Source organism: Pan troglodytes, chromosome 12, assembly GCF_028858775.2.
Source record: "Pan troglodytes isolate AG18354 chromosome 12, NHGRI_mPanTro3-v2.0_pri, whole genome shotgun sequence".
Lineage (NCBI taxonomy): Eukaryota > Metazoa > Chordata > Mammalia > Primates > Hominidae > Pan > Pan troglodytes.
This window is the reverse complement of record NC_072410.2, coordinates 11,412,578-11,437,782: the sequence shown is the minus strand read 5'-3', so window position 1 is coordinate 11,437,782 and position 25,205 is coordinate 11,412,578. Positions and strand designations below refer to the sequence as shown.

General features: G+C 38.1%; 1 protein-coding gene across 14 annotated transcripts in view; it reads right to left on the bottom strand.

Annotated features, from left to right (window-relative positions):
• ANAPC1 (anaphase promoting complex subunit 1) overlaps positions 1 to 25,205 on the bottom strand; it is a 116,835-nt gene that overhangs the window by 15,006 nt on the left and 76,624 nt on the right. For all 14 annotated transcript variants that reach the window (XM_063789425.1, XM_063789426.1, XM_016949243.4 and 11 more), the window contains 13 exons: positions 24,784 to 25,018; positions 21,644 to 21,735; positions 19,549 to 19,683; positions 19,292 to 19,374; positions 18,273 to 18,351; positions 16,631 to 16,705; positions 10,651 to 10,727; positions 10,061 to 10,151; positions 9,906 to 9,959; positions 8,186 to 8,379; positions 4,083 to 4,169; positions 1,218 to 1,335; positions 181 to 258 (listed from right to left, as the gene is read on the bottom strand). In XM_063789425.1, coding sequence (XP_063645495.1) covers positions 181 to 258; positions 1,218 to 1,335; positions 4,083 to 4,169; positions 8,186 to 8,379; positions 9,906 to 9,959; positions 10,061 to 10,151; positions 10,651 to 10,727; positions 16,631 to 16,705; positions 18,273 to 18,351; positions 19,292 to 19,374; positions 19,549 to 19,683; positions 21,644 to 21,735; positions 24,784 to 25,018 — 1,398 coding nt within the window. The remainder of the gene's footprint in view (positions 1 to 180; positions 259 to 1,217; positions 1,336 to 4,082; positions 4,170 to 8,185; positions 8,380 to 9,905; positions 9,960 to 10,060; positions 10,152 to 10,650; positions 10,728 to 16,630; positions 16,706 to 18,272; positions 18,352 to 19,291; positions 19,375 to 19,548; positions 19,684 to 21,643; positions 21,736 to 24,783; positions 25,019 to 25,205) is intronic.

Genomic DNA, 25,205 nt, shown 5'->3' with positions numbered 1-25,205 from the left:
ATCAATAAAGATCTCTAAGACAAGACTTGCTCTATTCTTTCTGACTTTTCCTCCTGCTGCAGCTTTCTTATCTGCTACAATACATGAAGAAAGCAGAGGCTTTTATTTAGCTATCTTTAACGCTATGCCATTCTGTTGAATTGACCCCTTGGACCCAACTCCCGACCACGCCCAGCTTACCTGCTTTAAAAGATGGAGTTCTGGAAGAAGGGTAGGAGCCATCAATTCTTCTTTGGTTTGTTCATACCACTGAGTGCCCTTTACAAATGTAAAAGTCCAGCCACAATTCACTAGGTAGTCAGTGGAAACAACAAAGAAGAAACATCTCCACGCTATACCTCCCCCCATCCCCGCAGTTCATACAGAGACCTTTAAATGGCATAAAATCCTCTCTGGTACTCAAATCTTAAAGGACTGATGTCTAAATTCCTCACAGGGTATGTATCCTTCCCATCACTTCAAGCCTCGCTCCTCATAGGCCAGCAGGACCAAAGGCCGTGCTCCAATGCTGCTGGGTTTCTGCACATTGCCTTCTCCGCTGGGAAGGAGCTCCACTCAGTGGGCCAGGCCTAGTCCAAACACTGTCCACTGTTGACAGCCTCAACCCCATAACTAACAGCTAAGTGAGGGTGCTTCTCTGCTTCCCCTGCATTCCACAGACATCTCCAATTATCACCCTCTATTCCCATTGTATCCATGCCTGGCTCCCCAGGGGATAGAAGTTCCTTAAGGAAAATGACAATGTCATCTCATTTTGTACCCCAGAGCCTAGCATGGTTTTGAGTCACAGAAGGTACTTAATAATTTGCTGAATGAAAGGAGGATATAAAACTTGTAATCTATGCATCTAAATGAAAGCTGTCATCAAATACACAATTTTGGGTTTTCAAGTTTCAGCTAACAAATCTAAGAATGGGTCTAACTCAATCAGTTATATAAAACACTACTGTCAGTCACATAAAGTTAACAGGGACATTTTCAAATTATAAGCTCTAAGGACAAAAGAGTAGCTGATGATCCCTAAAAAGTGATACCCAGAGCGTATAAATGAGCATGAATGGCCTGGCAGGATATACAATAACTTTGGAAGCTTCCATTTTTATGAAAGTTCAATTCATTACTTATCACCTTTTACTGGACAACACATTTGAAATATTATGACCTGCAAAGACAGATGAGTGGTAATAAAATTACAAGTAAATGATAGGGAGAGATACCTTGTAGGTAACTTCTAAGAGGGCATAGCAGGGCGTGTTTGTGTCCACATCCACAGGCACTAGAAGCCTGGGCTCCGCGGCCAGCACATAGAGGTGCCGGAGAGCCTGGAGATGATACCTGTTCACAAAAAAGACAGAGGGTGGGTAACAAACAACTGTGACAATATGAGCTCTGCAATCTGCTGTTGCCTATAAGCTAAGACAGGACAGAAGCTCAAGTAATACCTTCAAATGAACAGAAATCTTACAGGCAGATAAGATTCTATTAAAAAGTAATGGAGAAATTATCTTTTAAAAATTTTATATAACTGATCTTTGACCCAATAATTCTTTACTTTAGTCTTCACAGTGAAGAGGTTTTACAGGGAGGTAAAAAGTGTCATAACATGAAAATATTTACTATCAAACTGACCACTTATAAAATCAATCACTCTCAAAAATCCCTTTCCACTCAACATAGGCATCTGTTTTTATCTTCTCAGATTTTTTTTTTTTCTTTTTCCTTAAGGATTGATAGGGAAGAAGGGGGAAGACAGGATGTCAATTCTTCTCAGAGAGCAAAGTTCTTCTACACATACATACTTGCACATACATATACACACGTCCTTGAAACACAGTACATCAAACATCTATGTGGGTATGGCAATGTTTTTCTTTGGGGTTCTCAAACAGTTTTTTAAACTTTAATATTTCTATTTTAGAATGTAAAAACAAAAAAGTTTTCATATTTTAAGATCTCATAAAAGAAAAATAGGCTGGGCACAGTGGCTCACACCTGTAATCCCAGCACTTTGGGAGGCCAAGGCAGGTGGATCACCTGAGGTCAGGAGTTCGAGATGAGCCTGGCCAACATGATGAAACCCTATCTCTACTAAAAAGACAAAAGTTAGCCAGGCCTGGTGGCACATGCCTGAAATCCCAGCTACTCGGGAGGCTGAGGGAGGAGAATCACTTGAACCCAGGAGATGGAGGTTGCAGTGAGCTGAGATCACGCCACTGCACTGCAGCCTGGGCAACAGAGGAAGACTCCATCTCAGAAGAAAAAACAAAAAAAAATCGCCCAGGTGCAGTGGCTCACACCTGTAATCCCAGCACTTTGGGAGGCCAAGATGAGTGGATCACAAGGTCAGGAGATCAAGACCATCCTGGCTAACATGGTGAAACCCCGTCTCTACTAAAATACAAAAAAATTAGCCAGGCGCAGTGGCTGGCGCCTGTAGTCCCAGCTACTCAGGAGGCTGAGATAGGAGAATGGCGTGAACCTGGGAGGCGGAGCTTGCAGTGAGCTGAGATCGCACCACTACACTCCAGCCTGGGCAACAGAGTGAGACTCTGTCTCAAAAAAAAAAAAAAAAAAGAAGGATAAAATGAGACTTCAATTTTAAAAAGCTTTATAGACAATAACTTCCCTCTTCTTTCTATAAATCTATTAAAAATAAAATCAATAAAGATCAGAAAAAAATGACACTAACAAATTACATAAAGATTCTTGTCACCAGCCAGGTGCAGTGGCTCACGCCTGTAATCCCAGCACTTTGGGAGGCTGAGGCAGGCGGATCACAAGGTCAGGAGATGGAGACCATCCTGGCTAATACGGTGAAGCCCCGTCTCTACTAAAATACACAAAAAGTTAGCTGGGCGTGGTGGCAGGTGCCTGTAGTCCCAGCTACCTGGGAGGCTGAGGCAGGAGAATGGCATGAACCCGGGAGGCGGAGCTTGCAGTGACCTGAGATCACGCCACTGCACTCCAGCCTGGGCGACAGAGCGAGACTCTATCTCGAAAAAAAAAAAAAAAAGATTCTTGTCACCAAATGGAAAATGGCTTTATTTACAATAGCTAAGCCAAATAGCTATGACCAGCAGTATGTGAGTGTGGCTCTCCACTGTACCCTAGCCAATAATTGGCTTTAACAACTCAAAAAATCTTTCCTAAATGACAGGCATGAGGCCACATGTCAGAAGTGTATTAACTTAACAATATTCTTGTGCTGCACCTACCATCAGAGTGTGGTCTTCAGATTAGGCTACTTTTGTAAAACAGCTATCTTTCTTCTGTCGTTGGTTATACATTGTAGTGTAGTTTAAAATGATGGCTTAGGTTACTGTGATAAGTGCTCCTGACCCTTCTCCCATAAACAATAAAGGGCTCTTGACCTGTCTCTGGGGAGACAACACGGGATGCCTTCAGTTGAGCACAGGGCTCAGGTGTCTTATAGGGGCTATTTTCTTCTCTGTCCCCATATGCAAGAGATCTGCTATGTCTCAAACTATATCTAGGGAAACTGAAGTGTTGGTGGTTCCTCGTACCCGAAAACACAGAGCTTTTAACTGCTTCTACATGGTTTGAAGTTCTACCGCTCACTGCCACTTCTAAATTGTCTCTGGTTTTTTGCTGTATTTTGCTTTTCTTGTCCCGTCTATGTCATTTATACACAATTTCTCGGCATCTATGTGAAAGGAAAAAAAGAAACTCATACAGACATTGCCACTAAATCAGACAAAGTTTTCTCTTGGAATTAAATAATTAGAGCACAAAAAAAGTATCCTGAACTTCCCTTGGCAACTATCCTTTACCTGATGATTTTTTCCCTAAAGACAACTTTACTTGATCTCCTTTTGGGTTTAGAGCAGTTCTATAGATCTGAGAATGGTGGAAGACTGGTCAGTCATCAGGTGTCCAAAGTTATCCTCCGGTCTAACACTTTGTGAGATAATTTTCTTAAAAGATTTAGCCAGGAATATAACTAAGTTGAAGAATAAAACAATGCTAATTTGGAAATAATTCCATGAAACCAAAATACAACCAAATGATCCCCTTAGAGAACTTAATAAGTATCACATTGAAGACAGAATCACTAGACTCACCGGTTGTCAGTGCTGTGAGCTGGGAAGTGCGGATAAAGGGCACAGAGAAGAGCAGCAATGGAAGAATTTGATGTGCTCAAAGAGTACCTGCAAAGTAAGTTCGGTGGGGACAGATGTTATTGATTATATTGCACATACTTTCAAGGCATTCTTGAGAATCAGGAAACTGGGGTATAGTAAGGCATACTGATAAGATGCCCTCATAATACAAGAGTGTCAGTGGTGTGAACATTCCACTTTTCATTTAGTCCTTGGGCCATTTCAAGATCATCACTATTTAAAGCCAAAGTAATATCCCATAAATGTTAAATTTCAACCCTTGAAGCAAGGTTTTAACATAAAATAGCACAGTAGTGAAGCCCATGAATGCAGTCCTAGAAATTATAAATATTGAAGAGTCATGTACCAAGTATGCCACCTTCTTATCCAATTTTATTAATGTATATGCCTATTTATACAATTATAAATCTGATTTTTAAAAATACAGGATGTTGTAATTGGTATTTAAACAGTTTTTTCTGTTTCTGTGAAGCATGAGGATTTCTTTAGAATGACTGACTAAATGAAAAGGCAAAAGTTATCATTAAAAAGTTACAACGAGGCCATGCGCGGTGGCTCACGCCTGTAATCCCAGCACTTTGGGAGGCCGAGGCGGGAGGATCACGAGGTCAGGAGATCGAGACCATCCTGGCTAACACGGTGAAACCCCATCTCTACTAAAAATACAAAAAATTAGCCGGGCGCCGTGGCGGGCGCCTATAGTCCCAGCTACTTTGAAGGCTGAGGCAGGAGAACGGCGTGAACCCGGGAGGCGGAGCTTGCAGTGAGCCAAGATAGCGCCACTGCACTCCAGCCTGGGCGAAAGAGCGAGGCTCTGTCTCAAAAAAAAAAAAAAAAGTTACAATGACTGTATAAACAACTATTCCTCTAAATATAAATTCTTTTCTCACCAATATGATACACTTTTAAGATAAAGTTTTATAGACTTTAAAAATATTCTCTTGGTAAAGGGTCTATTAAAATTTTCCTTAAATTACTTTATTGTTGCTCAAATTTAGTATAGCAAACAGGCAAATTAATCTAAAGTCCCAGAGTTTTTCTAAAAAATATTTTGAAATAAAGATGGTGTAGGACATCACATAAAACCACTTCTAAAACTATTGAGTATAAATACTTTTCTTACACACAAACATGCACACACATATACCCAAATCTCTTTCCCTGTCTTTTAAAATAATTGGAGTATTAAATAAGGACTTATAATTCATTATATATGCTTATATATTTAATGGATTAGAAAGAAGAGATTTCAAAATTTAAGCAAAGAGATACATCTATTTTGGCATGTGCATGGAATAAGCCATTTTCTTTGTACCCTTTTGATAAACCAAAATTCAAAGATAAATATTAAGATACTAATGTTAGAAATTTTGGGTAGAAACATAATGGTGTAGCTATGCTAAGTTTAAATGTTGTTACAGAGTATACATGACCATTTAAAAACCAAAAATCACTAGAAAAGCAGTAGCAGAATGGTAGAAAAATCTATTCGATACGAAAGAAGAGCAAGGAAAGTCATACAGTTTGGAACAATGAAAGATGGGATTAAGAGACATGGAGAAGCTCATTTTGAAAGGAAAAAATTTTCAAAAATCATAGAATAAAATAAATAAGAATTTTCATAGTAATATTTCTTTAACCATTATTAATTGTAAACAATTAAAGAAAGACAATTCCACAAAACATGTTGAGAGGAAATGCACACCTTTCTGATCAACTTTACTTGTTGTACTTCTGAAAAGGTGAGTTCCAATGGTAAGCTCAGTCTTAAAGAAGAGGGGAAAATTAGCCTACACAGACACTGTAGCCATTGATCAAGGTCACACACACTACAGCTAAATATATGCAGGGGTATACCATATTCACAGAATGGAAGACAATACTGTAACAGATTCTAATCTCCTTATCACAGACACATACAATCAAGGCAATTCTGATCAATATTTTATCAGATTATTTAGTATGGAACAGATTCCAATATTTATATGAAAATGCAAGGAGCCAAGAGAAAAACACACTTCTGAAGAAGAAAACCGAGGTTGAAGGATTTACTCAACTGGATACCAAGACTCATAAGACAATGGAGTATTGGTGCAAGTACAGAAAAACAGACCAGCAAAACCTAATAGCCCAGAAATAAACACAGGTGTATAGGCACTTAACTTATATAATAGAAGCGGTACTGCAGAGCAGTGGAGAAGGATAAACTTTTCAATAGCAGTGGGAAAAAAACATGGAGAAAAATCCATGCCAGGTAGATTTTAGATTCAAATGTGAATGGAAAAGCTAAAAACTTCTAGAAGATAAGATAGGAGAATATCTCCTTTTCTCTAGGTAAGAAAATATTTCATAAGCAACACAAAAAAGTAAAAACTATAAAAGAAGAACATTAATAATTGTGTCATCAAAAGACACCACTGAGAGAGAGTGAAAAGGCAAACAAGCCCTAGGGTGGCAAAGATAACTGCAACAAACAAAGCTGACCAAGGGCTTAGGACATAGTTTAAAGAATCCATAGAAATCAATACAAAGCTAAACCAATGTGGAGCAGTCAACCTCATCAAAACAGAAAGTAGAATGGTGGCTGCCAGAGGCTGGTGGGAGGGGCAAACAGGGAGTTGTTCAATGGCTATAGAATGTCAGTTTTGCAAGATGAAAAATTTCTGGAGATTGGTTGCACAGCCGTGTGAATATAATTAACACTACTTAATTGCATACTTAAAAACTGATAAGTTTTATGTTATGTGTATTTTACCACAAATAAAAATTTTAAAATAGATAAATATAAAAACTGGGTAGCAAGAGATTTGGACATCACAAAAGAGGTTTTGCAGTTGGCTATTAAAAGTGTAAAATGGTACTCAAGAACATTATTCAGAAATACAGAAATTAAAGCCACAATGAGATCCTGTTATATACCTACTAGTTGGCTAAAACTAAAAAGACTACTAAAAAGACTATACCAATAACAAGGGTTGACAAGGATATGGAACAACTGAACTTCACATCCTGCCCATGAGTATGTAAAATGGTACAAGTGCACTGCAGCACTGATGGTATTATTCACTGAAAGTGAATACACACTTACAACCTATGACCCAATTCCACACAGTTCTATATACAACAAAATTGAAGACATGTACAACTTTCCCTAACAGCACTGTTCATAACAGCCCCAAACTAGAAGCAAGAAGCATATCCATCAATGGGGGAGATCAATAAAATGTGGTACAGTCATACAATGAAAGTGTAATACAACACTGAAACTTGAATAATCCATTGCTACATACAACATGAATCTTACAAACATAATGTTGAGCAAAAGTAAAGTGCAAAAAGATACATCGTGTATAATTCAATTTAAATGTCAAAAACAGGCAAAACCAACGTAAGGTGTTAGAAGACTAGATAGGGCTATCTTTGGGGAAAGGAAGGTAATAGTGATTGAGAGGGGTGCATGGCAGAAGCAGAGATGGGTGCTGTGAGTTGAAAGTGCTATACAGAATCTTGATCTACATGATAACAAAGAGATTTTTCTGTGGTAGATAGCTCTTTGACCTGCACACCTATGATTTATACACTTTTCTGTACATGGTTTTTGGTTCATCTAAAGCCAGGGCAGTCTTATAAAGGATGTAGTCAGGAATGGCACATGTTGGAAAAAGATCAAGAAAGCTGAAAACTAAGAAAATGTCACAGGATCTGGTAAACGATTTTGTTTGTGACCTGAGAAAGTAGCTTAGTGGAATGGTAAAATTTTTAACCAGTTGGGCACAAGCAGTGATGCACTGAAGAACAGAGCACAGACTATTCTGAGAAATACAGTGATGCTCAGTGTGTCAGAGAGGATGGTAATTCTACTGAGTAGACCATAAGTTGACGGTTAAACTACAAAGAAGCCCATCAAGTCGAATAATGCTGCTAGTTAAGCTAAGAGCTAGTCAGAATTTAAATTTTTCATGTTATCTTCAAGATCAAGGTAAGTCACCCTTATAGATCTCACCAATGAGATCTTTTCATTGGAAAAATACATATTCACTTACCTTCCTCCTCCCAAAAATAGAAGTCCAAGGGCCATGTGGTGGGCTAAGTGAAAACCATAGTTCATTTCACCACCCGTTTTCATGTGTAAGAAGCGACAAAGCTGCAAAACCTTTAGGTTTCCTGAGCCAGCCATGACCATGGCGAGAGACAGCAGCACCACGCTCAGACAAGTTTCTAGGTTATAAGGACCTGTCTGTAAGGTGAAGAGATGACATCACTGTAACTGTTGTGTTACATTTCTTTATTATCAGAACTAGCTTAGCCATCGTTAGAAGACTACAAAAGTTTGTAACTTAAAAAAAAATCTGGGCTGGGCGCTGTGGCTCATGCCTGTAATCCCAGCACTTTGGAAGGCCAAGGCGGGCAGATCACGAGGTCAGGAGATCGAGACCATCCCGGCTAACACAGTGAAACCCCGTCTCCACTAAAAAATACAAAAAGTTAGCCGGGCATGGTGGCGGGCGCCTGTGGTCCCAGCTGCTCAGGAGGCTGAGGCAGGAGAATGGCGTGAACCCGGGGGGGCGGAGCTCGCAGTGAGCCTAGATCGTACCACTGCACTTCAGCCTGGGCGACAGAGCGAGACACTGTCTCAGAAAAAAAAAAAATCTGTAAATACAAATATTTTCCCTGATTATGAAATATAAGTTCAACAGAGATAATTTCAAATATTGAATATCAAGACATAACAATCACTTGGAATGTCACACCCAAAGATAACTGGTGTTAATGTTTTGGCTTTTTCTCTGAATTTTTCCTTTACCTACACATATTTTTTCCAAATGAAATGGAGATGTTACTCTACACAATATTTTTAACCTTTTAAATGACCTATTACAAGCAAGCTTCACTCACAAAAAAAAGTTGTTTCTTTTTTGTTGTTGTTGTTGTTGTTTTTTGAGACAGGGTCTCTCACTCTGTCACCCAGGCTGAAGTGCAGTGATGCAAAAGCCTCAACCTCCTGGGGTCAAAGGATCCACCCACCTCAGCCTCCCAAGTTGCTGGGACTACACGTGTGTGTCACCACACCTGGCCAATTTTTTGTTTTTTGTAGAGATGGGGTCTCCCTATGTTGCCCAGGCTGATCTCAACCTCCTGGGCTCAAATGATCCTCCTGCTTCAGTCTCCAAAAGTTGCTAGGATTATAGGCATGAGCCACTGCACCCAGCCACAAAAAATTCTTGTATAACGTGATTTTGGTAGCTCCACCGTGTAAGAATATATAAATAAACCATAATCAAATTTAATTAACTACTTTTAGACTTTTTTGATGTTTCTAACTTTTCCATATTATAAATAGTGTTGAATAAATCCACGTAGCTTTTACCAGGAAATAAAATCTCTCAGTCTTGTCATCAGAGAAGCAATGCCTCAAAAGCAACTGAATCCTTACTAAGTACTAATATTTTTTAAAAAGGAAATTCCCAATATTTAATACTGAGACAGAATTACATGAGGTATGACAACCCGTGAATATTATGGCCTTTTTTATTCTCTTGTCACAAGAACTAGATACCTGTGCATCCTTCCAGGGTAATCATATTCTCACCTAAGTTAATATCGCAAAACAAAAATAAAAAGATGAGCTAATGGTTCTTCAAATCTCTCATTCTACATTCAAACAAACAGCAGAGATATCTGATAACACATAAGTAACTGGATCAACAGTAAATTTTTTTCAAGTTTAATTTTATTCCCAAGGAGAATGATAAAAAGACTTACAACAGAAGCATTAGGTGCAGACAAATAAGTCATAAAATCTTTGGCAAATTTATGCTAGAAAAACAAAAGAAAAAATTCCAAGTTAAAAGAAGCAACTTAAAGCTTTGTTAAAACAAACAAACAAAAAGAACATAGTAAACTAAAATACTTCTTACCAAACAGTTAAATGCTGATAAGTTTTCTGAGCCAGCAAATCGAAAACCCAGAGACAAACAGGCTCCTGCAATTATGTAGACATGTGCTTGGCTGAAAACAGGTGACAAGAAATTTAATAATCATTATTTTACTTTAAAATTAACTTGAAATAAGTAACAATAAATATTCCAGTTCTCTAAGCTAGTTTATATCTTTCTGGGAATGATGAAGTGCCCTCTACTCAGTCAGCAGATTTCTATGTATTTTTTTTTCAGCAGAAGCATCGGGTCACCTTACTCATGAAGTTTGCCCCTTGCCTACAGTTTCATATGCAGCAAAAACAATTTTTAAAATTGTTGCCAATTTCGTTAATGGAAAGGATAAAAGACAAATACATACAAGTTAAATCTCCAATATTGCTTTTTGAGGGCAAGAGCTCTATACTTCAGAGAGCTTTAACCAACGTCATGAACATCTGATAAATAATTGGTTAGAAACATGTGGGATTCATAATTACTTAATCAAGGACAATATTACTCCCACATGGTATATTTCAATTTAATTATCTGATAGACGCTAGGATAGCTAATTTGCATTATACATCACTTACGACAAAGTTTCCAAATTCAAATCCTCTGAGCACGGCAATTCGATTTCACTGAGAGAGATACTATTTTCTCTTATAATCTGTCAATATAGAAAGCAAGAATACTTAGATATCACTGTTCTCATTACAAATATTTAATAATCTGAAGAATAACATACTGCTTATCATGGCTATATTTATATAAAGTAAGCTTTACCAAACCATTTCGCTCAAAAGCCTATATTTTAATCTCATTGAATGTAATCAAATTTCAAATCTAAGATGGGCTAAGAATAATAATTAAGGGCAGGCATGGTGGCTCACGACTGTAATCCCAGCACTTTGGAAGGCCAAGGCAGGTGGATCACGAGGTCAGGAGTTCGAGACCAGCCTGACCAACATGGTGAAACCCCATCTCTATTAAAAATACAAAAATTAGCTGGGCGTGGTGGCGCACGCCTGTAATCCCAGCTACTTAAGAGGCTGAGGCAGTAGAATCGCTTGAATCTGGGAGGTGGAGGATGCAGTGAGCCAAGATCACGCCACTGCACTCCAGCCTGGGTGACAGAGTGAGACTCCGTCTCAAAAAATAATAATAATAATAATAATAATTAAATAGGGCTGAACAAATATAAACAGGAAGACGTAAGTATATTCTAAATCAGTAACAGGGTCATAATATTGCATACCAGTCAACTGAAATACAAAGATGATGGCTTTAGAATTGGGGCAGGGGTGAGGGGAAGTGGGAAAAGAGAAATAGGAGACAACTCTAATCAGACTTCTTCTTTACGGGATGTTTCCAGCATTAATCCAACATACCTACCACAGGTGAGGTTATTCACTAGGCTAAGCTAAGCTAAACTGTCAATATGTTTATCAGCTATGTTACAACTATTGTTTAGAAAAGATATCCTTTTCCTTTTAGTATAGGTAATGAACAATTTACCAAAAAACATACACAGAATATCTAGCTGTAACAACCAAGAAGACATTTGATCCTTTTCTCCTAAAAGAAAAAAGCCAAAAAAGATAAAGCTAATGTTTGCTAAACATATGAATGTATTTAAGATTTATTCTTTTAATCTTCTGAGATTTCTTAGAAGATTTCTTAACATTTCAGGATGTTTTCTTCAATAAAACAATAAATATTGGCCGAACACAGTGGCTTACACGCCTGTAATCCCAGCACTTTGGGAGGCCAAGGCAGGCGGATCACTTGAAGCCTGGAGTTCGAGACCAGCCTGGCCAACATGGTGAAACCCGTATCTACTGAAAAACAAAAAATTAGCTGGGCCTGTAATCCCAGCTACTCAGGAGGCTGAGGCACGAGAATCACTTGAGCCCGCTAAGTGGAGGTTGCAGTGAGCCAAGATCGCACCACTGCACTCCAGCCTGGGCAACAGGGCAAAACCCTGTCTCAGTCTCAAAAATAAAATAAAATAAATAAATATTAGAAGGCACTTATAATACAGTCTTCTTATGTACTGAATATCACCAAATCAAAGACTTAAAATATCTTTCTTCTTTTTTTTTTGCCTTGAGACAGGGTCTCCCTCTGTCACCCAGGTTGGAGTGCAGTGGTGCAATCACGGCTCATTGCAGCCCTACCTCCCGGACTCAAGCAATCCTCCCATCTCAGCTTCCCAAGTAGCTAGGACTATAGGTGCACACCACCATGCTTGGCTAATTTTTGTATTTTTCTGTAGAGATGGGATCTCACTATGATGCCCAGGCTGGTGTTGAACTCCTGGGCTTAAGCAATCCACCCTCCTTGGCCTCCCAAAGCGCTAGGATTTGTAGGCGTGAGTAACCGCACCCTGTATGTAAAGCTTTTTATGAAAGAAAAAGTGCTATGAAGATGCTAGTTGTTATTTTACATATGCCCTAAGTTCAAACAGACAAGCAGTTTACAAAGTGACCTTTAAAAAAAAAAAAATCCTCCTTTTAACGCTAGGTTGCTCACTACAAGGAACCCTGCTCCAGAATCAATGTAGCTCCCGATGAGAACCCAGAGAAAAGTGGAAGCTGATAGGAAATATCAATCAGGAGAACTATGAAATTGTAATTGTTATCTCTCCTATTTGCAGTATCCCTGATGTAATAAAGACCAAATATAACATTATAAAGTCTGAAGTAAAAAAGAGAGAGATGTTATTCTATACTAAAAGTCCAAAAACCATATTTTCATAAAAACAAAAAACGACCACTGTTTTTTGTGATGTTTTTTTTTTTTGTTTTTTTTTGTAGAGACAGGGTTTCACCACGCTGGCCAGGCTGGTCTCGAACTCTGACCTCAAGTGATGTGCCCACCTTGGCTTCCCAAAGTGCTGGGATTACAGGCATGAGTCACCACACCAGGCCGCAAAAAAGACCACTCTCTGACATGAATTTATACTTTCCACTTTGGAACTATAGTTACTTGTATACATGTTTAATCTCAGTAAGCTGAACTTCGTGCATTTAATAAACTAAAGTTTTTTGAGAACACTCTATATGTCTGATGTATCTTTAATGTATTACAGAATTTAGCACGTGCCTTGCATTTACAGAGGATTGAGTATGTGCTGAATGAAGGAGTGAAAGAAAAAGCGTTTCATCCTACAATATACATTTTAAAGAGCACTTTCAAAAAAACTAAAATCGCTGACATCTGAATATGCTAGAGTTAAAATTATGGTAACAAATGAGCGAGTCATTTAAAAACAATTCTTCCTCACCTCTTTCATATCAGTGATTAACAAAACTGGAAGAACTAAACAAATAAGAACAAACCTAGGAGTTCTACTTCCTCAAATAATAGATGAATAAACTCCTATCAGATCAACTCATACAACAAGTATAAACCCTAGACAAAATATAAAATCCAAACTATCTATGGCAGGGGTCGGTAAACTATTTCTAAAAGGGTCAAATAGTAAATACCAGCAACTACTGATCTATGCATTTGTACCAAAAAACAGCTACAGACAATAAGTAAACAAATGGGCATGGCCATATTCCAATAAAATTTTCTTTCTAAAGATCAGGTGGGCTTAATTCACCAACTCCTGACCTCAAGACACTGGAGTGAGAACAAAAGCAAGCAGATTCTAGAGGGGAGAGTCGATCCATGGAAGAGAGGAACACCACTAGATACATTTTCCTTTCTGCGGTTTCTGCTCTGAAAGCAGGTCTATCTGCGCCAAGAAAGATGGCAAAAGCTACAATTAAAAGCTCATAACCTTCTTGGCCTTAACAACCAGGATACAGGAAAATACCACACCCATTGGGAGGTGAGGACAGAATATGACAAAGGAGAGAGCCACAGAGACAGGGCTCCAAGCTCTGTATATAAATTCTGTGCAAATGTCTGCCTGATCCATGAACCATGTGTGCACAGGGCAGACTCCAACAGCCCACAGGATAAAGACGTGCACCAAAATTAGAGCTAGCAACCAAGAAAGAATGACAATCTGATTCCAAGTAAATTAACCGGTTGCTTTAAAACAAAATGTATATATCTGTGTTTAGCGTGCTTGAACTACAAACAATGTGGTTTAGGCTAATACACATTCTCCTGAGAATCTGGAACTTGGGTACATACAAGGCAGAGGGTACCTTACCTACATGTCAGCTCCCAATTAAAAACTTGGGCGCTGAGTCTCTGATGAGCTTCCCTGGTAGACAACCTCAACCTGTACCTCATATCATATACAAAATTACTTTGAAATGAATTATGTAAGTATACATAAAAACTAAAACTTTGGAAGCTTTTAGAGAAAAGCAGAAAAGATTATCTTCATGATGGGGTTAGACAAATGGTTTTTTTCATAGGAATAGAGAATAACCATAAGAAAAAACTGACAAATCAGACATTATTTAACATTCTAATATCTTCTGCTCATCAAAATTATTACTAAGAAAATGAATATGCAAGCCACAGATTGGGAGGGATATTTGCAAAAGAAATCTGACAGGCCAGGCGTGGTGGCTCACGCCTGTAATCCCAGCACTTCGGGAGGCTGAGGCGGGCAGATCACGAGGTCAGGAGATCGAGACCATCTTGGCTAACACAGTGAAATCCCGTCTCTACTAAAAATACAAAAAATTAGCAGGGCATGGTGGCGGATGCCTGTAGTCCCAGCTACTCGGGAGACTGAGGCAGGAGAATGCCGTGAACCTGGGAGGCGGAGCTTGCAGTGAGCCGAGATCACGCCACTGCACTCCAGCCTGGGCGACAGAGCAAGACTCGTCTCAAAAAAAAAAAAAAGAAATCTGACAAAGAACGGGTTTCTAGAATGCATTAAAAAAACTCCAGCAACGCAGTAATAAAAATACAAATTTTTTTAAAAAATAAGCAAAAGACATGCACAGACACTTCACAAAAAAAGATAGATGGAGGACCAATAAACCAATGAAAAAGTTCTCAACATTAACAGTCAGCAGAGAAATGCAAATTTAAACAACAGTCAGATATCATTACGTATTCATCAGCAGCACTAAAACTTAAAAAACTAACACCATTAATTATCGGTTAGATGGGCAACAGCCAACACTCTCAAACACTGTTGGTCAATGTGTCAAATGGTACAGCCACTTTGGGAAAAGATTTATCATTTCTAATAAAACTAAATATACCATCTACCCTATGCCTCAGTAATTCCAACCCTACCTAATAGGATTGCAAATGGAATACACAAGTTGAGGATCCCTAATCCGAAAATCCAAAATCCAAAATGCTCAAAATCCAAACCTTTTTGAACATTAACATGATGCCCAAAGGAAATGCTCACTGAAGTATTTCGGATGTCAGAGTTTCAGATTAGGGATGCTCAACCAGTAAGTATAATTTCGAGTATTCCAAAATCCAAAAACGCTTCTGGTCCCAAGCATTTCAGATAAGAAATACTCAATCTGTACCACCCAATAATAAAAAGGATGAACTATTATATACTCAATATCTTGAAAACGCTGAAAGAAGTCTTATACAAAAGGGTATATGCCATATGTGGCTTCATTAATATAAAGTTCTACATCTGGAAATTAACATATTTTGGGAGAAAAACAAAATACATATTGGTTACCCTGGGGGTACAGGTGAATGCACAAAGAGGGAAGGGGCACAAGGGATAGAGGCTGGTTTCCACAGGTCTATGTGTTAGTTAGTCAAATCTTATCCAATAGGATACTTAACATTTGTGCATTTCACGATATATAAATTTTATCTTAAAAGGAAAAAATGTAAATAACAATTCCAGTTAATATGTATGGTACAATTTTAGGATGGAGTGTATTACTGTTTAGAACATTGAAATTCATCAAAAAATGCTGGATTAGATAGACGAATAGATAAGTGGATAGATAAGTGATTAAACATGTTTATACAGTAAAATACTATTATAGAGTCTATTGGTGATGTGGGTGTTCATATAAACTTCTTTCAATCTTTGAGATTTTTCTTCTGAAAATACTGAAAGAAACAATCTACATAAAGAAACTGAGACCACTAGACATGGACAGTTGTCTAAGGGCAGTGGCTAGTTACAATATTCAGTTTTCAGTTTTTACCAAAAAAATCTGTTTATTTTTAACTAGTATACTTGGCTTATCGAATAAATATGATATAAAGTAATTAAAAGAGTTATTAGGAGATCTAAAATTGTCACGAAGTAAAATAGCATCTTAGAAATGTGCACTTAATTATGACAAAAATATCAACACTTTTTTAGAGTATTCTGGCAAATATATTTAGTTTTTTCCTTTCTTTTTTTAACTCCCACGCAACACCGATATTCATATTTAATTTTTTAAAACTACAATTTCTAGGGACCTGAGGCTAAAAGAGAAGGCGGTGGTCTGTGCAGCACAGAATCTTAAAATGAAAGTTCTTAGGTCTTTAAGAGGTATCCTAATGATCAACATTGCCTTCATAAGAAAAAATATTTTACAGAATTTTGAAAAATCCCATAAGAAATCATAATTTTATGCTACTAAAGATATAATATTTATTATATGTACTTACTTGAGGAACATTGCTGTCAACCCACTTGGAATTTGGTAAAATATCATCCCACAAAATCAGGCATCGAGCAAGTGTCTTCAAAATGCAACAGAGATAAAATCAATTAGAGCAAGTAAAGTTCATACATTTTATAACAATGATAATAATAAACAGAACAATTTAAGAATCAGTTCCCAACTGTTGAGAATTTTGAAAAATAAGTATATGCAAATGCAGGAAGGTTATGTACTGATAAACCTATTGTAAGTTGAAAATACCTTAAGCTGAAAATACACTTAGGCCAGGCTCAGTGGCTCATGTCTATAATCCCAGCACTTTGGGAGACCAAGGCGGGCAGATCACTGAAGGCCAGGAGTTTGACACCAGGCTGGCCAACATGGTGAAACCCCATCTCTACTAAAAATACAAAAATTAGCCGGGCATGGTGGCACACGCCTGTAGTCCTAGCTACTCAGGAGGCTGAGGCACAAGAATAGCTTGAACCCAGGAGGCAAAGGTTGCAGTGAGCCAAGATGGTGTCACTGCACTCCAGCCTGGGCAACAGAGTGAGACTCCATCTCATAAAAAAAAAAAAAAGAAAAAGAAAATACATTTAATACACCTTGCCTGCCAAACAATACAGCTTGGCCTAGCCTACCTTAAACACGCTCCAAGCACTCAAATTAGCCTATAATTGAGTGAAATTCTCTGTCAGCATAGTAAACTGTAGAGTATGGGTCATTTACCCTCATGACTGCATGGCTGACTGGGAGCTGCAGCTTGCTGCCATTACCAAACACCATGAGAGCATCATACTGCCAGGAGTACAAGAAAAAAATTAAAATTAAAATTGGAAGTAGTTTCTTCTGAATGAGTACCGCTTTCACACTATGGTTAAGTTAAAAATCCTAAGTTGGGAACCGTCTTACTCATTAAACTACTCATTAAAATAAAGATTTAAATTTTAACAAAGAAAAACTAAAATTGAGTTGAATATCACCAAAGTTTAGAGAGCTTGTGGGGGTACTTTTTAAAATGTACTCTGGAAAAGAAAAAAATCACAAAGGAAAGAATCATAGCTCTATCTACACATAATTTAAAAGCTTCCATATGCTAAGTTTAAACATCAGAAAAAAAAAAGAATTAGAGGGAAAATTTTAGACAATTAAGTCAAATTGTTACTTTCTTTAGATTCAACCTTAACAGTATTATCACATCCCTGATAGTAATCCAAAAATGTAAAACAAAGCAGTAAAAAAGTCCTAATCACTTGTTGCTTTTTAGGAAGTTTTGAATAATAATGTGAGACAGTGAAATGTCACTCCAAGTATTATATATCAACGTGGTTACCTTTCTTGGGATTCCCAAAGTCCTATTTGTGAAATTTCAAATGAACACTGCCAATTAGATATGCATGACAAATTAAAAATAAAAGGCTCTCTTGTAAAGACATTTATGTTTGCCATTCATTCATTCATTCATTCATGGAGAACAGCCTGTGTTGCCCAGGCTGGTCTCAAACTCCTGGACTCAAGCAATCCTCCTGCCTCAACCTTCTGAAGTGCTGGGATTACAGGCGTGAGCCACTGTGCCCGGCTTACAAGCTAAGTTTAAGAACCACAAATAGACTTCTCATGTTAACACAAATGAAGACAAAGCATACCCTAAGCAAGAGAAATTCTGGCTTCACAAAGTCCAACAAATACATGGTGTCAGGGGCTCGGAGCCAATCTGCAATAGATCTGGTGGTGGAGGAAAACAGTAAGGGACACTGTTCAAGTAGAGGGCAAGACAATCAAGAATCTCAAGCTCTATTTCAAAACATTTCTTCCCACTCCACTACTGCTCTACATATTTTTCACAATACTTCACACCTTCTAATGTAATAGTTATGATAGATGTACATGTATGTCTTACTATAACATAAACTCCATGAGGGAAGATATTTTTAGTTTTGCTCAATGAAATATCCCCAGTGCCAAGGAAGCACTGCCCTACACATTCATCCAAATAGTAAAGTAATAAATATCTATTTTTAAACACTTTGTTAATTCTGCACACATTTACTTTTTCTAAAGGGAGAAATGTGGAACACTGAAAACTCCTTGAATCTTAGAATTTGTTTTTAATTAATAGACTTAAGACATGGCATAACGTCTTGTACTCAACTTATTCCTCATGCAAAGTGTAAGCATAAATGCCAAAGACCTTACTTTCAAGCGTCAGCATTAATATAGCAAGTTAGGAAGGTAGACGGTTTGGTAATTACAAAAGCTCCTGAAGTAGGCAAAAACCATTGTTTTACATGGTAACCAAGATCACACTAAATGATAAGTATTTCTGGCTTAACCAGTCCTCACAGCAATATGCTAAATTAATGAAAACAAACATGGGCATTGTTTGGGTGTTACTGACATCAACTACAAAACAGAAATGAACAGAAATTGAAAACTATATTGTCAAATACCATTAAAATAGCCAAATACATTATTTCCAGGTAAAATCTTTATAACTTCAAATACTGCAAGTTTTCTTTCAAAAACTTACAGTACTTGAAAGAACAAAAATCAGCTTAATCCAGCACAGGGGAAAGAAACACATGAGATAACCGAATTTTACAACCAAGGTCAGAGAGGATATCACACTATCACCGCGGGAGGAAGGGTGAGTGGGTAGAAATACCTGTTATTGGTTTTTAAGTAGATCATAGCCAAAGCTAGAGTAGCACCTGGACAAGTCACATCCACATTTATGGTATCTCCTTCCTATTGAAAGAAGAGTTTATGCATGTAGAAGAGTTCTAAATTATTATAAAATTCCTCTGAATAATAACTATGCTTAAAATTAACACATTTACCAATGTCAGTATGAACACTAGTATTTTCCAATTAACTTCCCAGCTTCCAGACTTTTGATCTATTACTTTGCTGTGTACTTACTTTGATTTGATAACTTGGTGATTTATGTTTCTCCCTATGCATTCCTGTTTGAAAGCGCCTATGTCCTCCAACCATGTACTGATAGAGCTGCTCAGGCACATTGAGATCAGACATACCTATCAAATTGCTGCCATGCTGGAAAAGACAATAACAGACGAGTGAAAAGAAATTTTATGAAGGAAGATCCATAACACATACCCATAACAAATATAAAAATGAACTAACTTCAAAGCAGGTTATTTCGGGTTTTGTTTTTTTTTATTTCCAATTTAAAGCAAACATTAATCATGAGTCAATAAATATTAATAATTCTCATAAAAGTTTTAATACATGAATGTTCAACTTTAAGTACTGTCTTAAAATACATAAGAGCTTTAGAGTTAGTTACATTTAACAATAAAGAAAAATATTAGTTATATAATTGAAACTGGAACTGTAAATACCTGAATACTGTCATTATTGTACTTAAGAACTTTTCCAACAATAACTATGATAATAATAGTAATTTATTAAATGCATGCTCTGTGTCAGGCACTATTCTGTGTGTTTAACATGAATGAACAGCCATATCAAATAGCTACTATTAAAACCCTATTTTATAAATAAGGAAAGTGTGGCACAGAGGGATTAAGCCCAAGGTTATACAGCTATTATAGTTAAGTTGCAGGGCTATATATAAAACACGGCCATCTGGCGCAACAATCCATGAAGCTGATTAAGCAACAGACAATAATGTAGTTAAATGACTTGACTCACTAGTTAGGACCAGAATTCAAGTTGCAATTCCCTGTGTGATTCTTTTCTTTTTTTTTTTTTTGAGATGGAGTCTTGCCTTCTTGCCCAGGCTGGAGTGCAGTGGCACGATCTCGACTCTCTGCAAGCTCCACCTCCTGGGTTCACACCATTCCCCTGCCTCAGCATCCTGAGTAGCTGGGACTACAAGCACCCACCACCATGCCCAGCTAATTTTTTTGTATTTTTAGTAGAGACGGGGTTTCACCGTGTTAGCCAGGATGGTCTGGATCTCCTGACCTCGTGATCCACCCATCTCGGCCTCCCAAAGTGCTGGGATTACAGGCGTGAGCCACCACACCCAGCTGATTATTTTCCATTATACCACCAGCCTCTTTAGCTTACGTGCCAATGTGAATTCAAGGCCCTAACAGATGGTCAACCACAAGGTGGATTTTCAGAACACACATGAGAAAAAATTCCTTCCACTATAACTTTTTTTTTTTTAAGATGGAGTCTCACTCTTGTTGCCCAGGCTGGAGTGCAATGGTGTGATCTCGATTCACCACAACCTCCGCCTCCTGGGTTCAAGCGATTGTCCTGCCTCAGCCTCCCGAGTAGCTGGGATTACAGGCATGCGCCACCACACCTGGCTAATTTTGTATTTTTAGTAGAGATGGGGTTTCTCCATGTTGGTCAGGTTGGTCTCGAACCCCTGATCTCAGGTGATCCGATCACCTCAGCCTTATAACTTTCTTTATATCATTTACTTTGACCATAACAATGTATTGGTGGTTTTTCAAGGGGAACCACATTTCAAGTGAAACAATCATTTAATGAAACATTTCTGGTAATTCTGTACACATCTCTTAGATGGAGTTAAAGATGGGTCAATCTGATACTGCATTTTGTCACAAGGAAGATGCTACTGGGACAACATTCTGGGATACACAGTGAACATCACTATGGCAAAAGGGGGTTAGGGTTTGTTTCAAGCAGCTACTATAGACTCTTAAGGCTCCCGATCATATACGTTTTCACTATTCTCTGTTTTCAGTCATAGTGGGCTGTCACTTATTCATTCTATGTCCTGAACGCTTTAAAAAAAAAAAAAACTTTATTCCCTTTAGTTTGTTCATGAACACTGTAAGCTGGAGGAAAAGAAATCTTAAAGTCCCACTCTTGACCACAGTTTCTCTCAATTTGCAAATCTGGTACTTTGAAAAATATCCAAAAAGACAAGAGAGCTGGGCAGCAGATTAAGTCATAGTAAGGGACAATATTCAGGTTTAGCTGTCAACGTTATTTGTCTCAACATGTAGATGTACTAACTGAAGCATGGGAAGGCATAGGCTATGCTTACCCCCAAGCAGACCATGCCCAGGGCCAAGCCAGCAGCTAAGGAGTATGACTCTCTGTCAGTGCAGTATTCCATTTCAGGACCAGGAGGCCGTCCTGTAAAAAGAAAAGCAACACAGTTCAAACTAGCTTCTCAAAATCTCATCTCGAGTTAACTTTCTAGCAAGTTGCACTGGACATACGAACGGAATATAACTCCATTCAGAAAGTTATGACACTATAATAAATGGTGTCCACAACTGTAGGTTTACCTACCAAAAAAAAAGGGCCCAAAATAGTTCTTTTTAAATTGCCAATTTAAGTCTTTATAAGCAATGATATTCAAATACTGTGAAACTTTGAGTCTTACCAAAACAATTACCAAGTAGTAGAAAAAAATTTTAAAGGGAAAAAGGTAAGAGTATTCAAAAAAAAAGTTTTATTTTTTTGTTAAAACATCTGGGCCGGGTGTGCTGGCTCATGCCTGTAATCCCAGCACTTTGGGAGGCCGAGGCAGGTGGATCACTTGACGTCAGGAGTTGGAGACCAGATGGCCAACATGGTGAAAACCTGTCTCTACTAAAAATACAAAAACTAGCCAGGGTGTCAGGTGCCTGTAATATCAGCTACTGGGGAGGCTGAGGCAGGAGAATCGCTTGAACCTGGGAGGTGGAGGTTGCAGTGAGCCAAAATCAGGTCACTGCACTCCAGCCTGGGTGACAGAGTGAGACACCATCTCAGCAACAACAACAACAAAATATCTTACATTTTGTTTTCATTACTTTCAAATCCACACATCACATGTGGTGAAACATGTTCGAATGATGATAATGAATAAGGAGGTCACTTACTTATGTTGTTAAGCTGTTAAATATTATGTTTAGACATTTATTTTGAGTGTATATAATAATGAGCCCTACTATGGTAGACTTTCTGTGTACTGATCCTAGAAGTCTGACTGGATACAAAATTCATACTTTTAAAAAGCACCCTATAACTCTAACACTACCTTGTTGAAAACGATAAAATGTACTATGTATTAAAACCCTTCCCTCTGAAAAAAATGTTCACATTCCTGAAATTTTATCCCTATAGGAAAAAAATGCAATTAAAAAAAAAAGAAAAAAGGCTGGACGTGGTGGCCCTTGCCTGTAATCCCAGCACTTTGGGAGGCCAAGGCAGGCGGATCACTTGAGGTCAACGAGTTCGAGACCAGCCTGTCCGACATGGAGAAATCCCATCTCTACTAAAACTACAAAAATTAGCCAGGCATGCTGACAGACACCTGTAATCCCAGCTACTTGGTAGGCTGAGGTAGGAGAAATGCTTGAACCTGGGAGGCGGAGGCTGCAGTGAACCGAGATCGCGCCACTCCACTCCAGCCTGGGTGACAGAGCGAGACTCTGTCTCTAAATAAATAAATAAATAATAAAAATTAAAGAAAAAAATTACACAAAGGTAATCAGTGTAATGTTTATACATAACAACAAAGGATTATTAGAAACAATCTAAAAAGTTCTAAAAGTTAAAAAAAGGCATTTTACAGACCATCGACTCAATGAATATTATACAAAATTTGTTTTAAAACCCATTTATAACAATGATCTATAAAAACAATTTTTAGGCGGGGCACAGTGGCTCATGCCTGTAATCCCAGCACTTTGGGAGGCTCAGATGGCGGATCACAAGGTCAGGAGATCCAGACTATCCTGGCTAACACCATGAAACCCTGTCTCTACTAAAAATACAAAATAATTAGCCAGGCGTAGTGGCGGGCGCCTGTAGTCCCAGCTACTCGGGAGGCTGAGGCAGGAGAATGGCGTGAACCCGGGAGGCGGAGCTTGCAGTGAGCCGAGATTGCACCACTGCACTCCAGGCTGGGCAACAGAGCAAGACTCTGTCTCAAAAAAAAAAAAAAAAATTTTTAATGTACATTCTGACAGTAATTATATAAAAAGGCATATACATATTAATTAAAGATGAAATCTTCTATATACAGTGTGAAAGAGGTATGCCGCAGCTGTGAGACTGTGCAATGACACCATTAGACATCATCATGATATAGCCAAAGAAGGGTAGACTACTTTGCAGATGAACATGCTTTAACAACCAGTGTTGAATATTTTCAGAATAAGCGTTTTTCAGATCTCTGACTTATGCTACCATGTATTGTGATAGCCAAAACATTTCAACTTTGGGAATAATTTCATTTATCATTATAGTAGACTAAATTATGGGTCCCAATCTTCACTGGTTCTCTCTTAGGTTTCTATCAACACCACGAGAGAAACACACCCTCCAGCCTGGGTCCCAGAATGAGGCAGGTGAGGCAGAACGGCAGCAGAACAGCCGGCTACACATCTACAGCCTAAAGCAGAGCTGCCTGGGCCAATGCTATGCCTGTATGTATGTAGCATCACTGTGGCAATAGCTATCTGATACAATTATACTAAAGAATAATACATCTTTAACAATATATTCACAAATGCATATAGAAAAGATCTTGAATAGGACATATAAGTATGTAACTAAATTGTTGAGCATATTAATAATGCCAATAGCATTTCCATTTGGCAGAAAAAGATGACAACACATAAAGATTTCCAAAAAGTTTGGACCCAATAAAAAACAGAGACAATGTTCACTAAAGTGAGTGTGTGGACCTTACCATTTCCAGGTTCATCACCAACATACCCACCAGCATGTAAAGGAGGAAAGCAGGAGTCCATTACTTGACTTCTATTGGAAGTACTGTTATCCAACACAGTAAACACTGTGATGTGTTTAGTTTAGTGTCTCTCAGGGACCAAAACAATCTACTCTGAGTTTTAAGTGCAGGCCACTGATAGACACTGCTGGTAAAGCAGGATAAACAGCATACTCATAGCTGATTAAAACCACAGGTACCTCATTAAATGTGACCACTGGAATTCAGTAATGAGCTAGCAAATAAATATGGAGGTTAATAACCTGCAGTTACATTAGCCTTGGATAACATTACTTAGAGTTTTGTTGTTTTTTTTTAATTAGTACTAGATCATTCTTTGCTCACAAAAGCTACCATTGTCTTTCCTTAATTTTTATAATTTTACTATCATTTTTACTTGGGTTCATGTGGAGTGGAGAGTACATGCCTATGAAGATTCAGCACTATTAATCCCATACCTATCTCAGCCAACAGGACTTCTGCAGTATGTCTGTGAGCTGTCCCTTGATATACAAGGCCAATGCCAACCACTGCAGCCACTTGGACATTGTGAGGAACATCCAGCTCTGTGGACGTTGGGGGTAAGAGAGCAGGAATGTGAATGCTAAGAAGCCGAGTAATAGACATATCCATGGTGCCTAGTTTTGCAGCAGAAACACCAAGTAGCAGTCCAATGCTTGTCATTTCATGGCCCTAAGATAGAAACAAAACAAATACATAGTTTAAAATAAAATACTGTCTGCCACTTTCAAGAAGTACTTTTATGTTGACAGGCAAGGTGAGAGGCACTGAGAATACAGCAGTAAACTAAACAAACATGATCCTTGCTCTCATGGACCTAATGTCTTAATAGGAAAAAAAGTGTTAAATTAAAAAACAT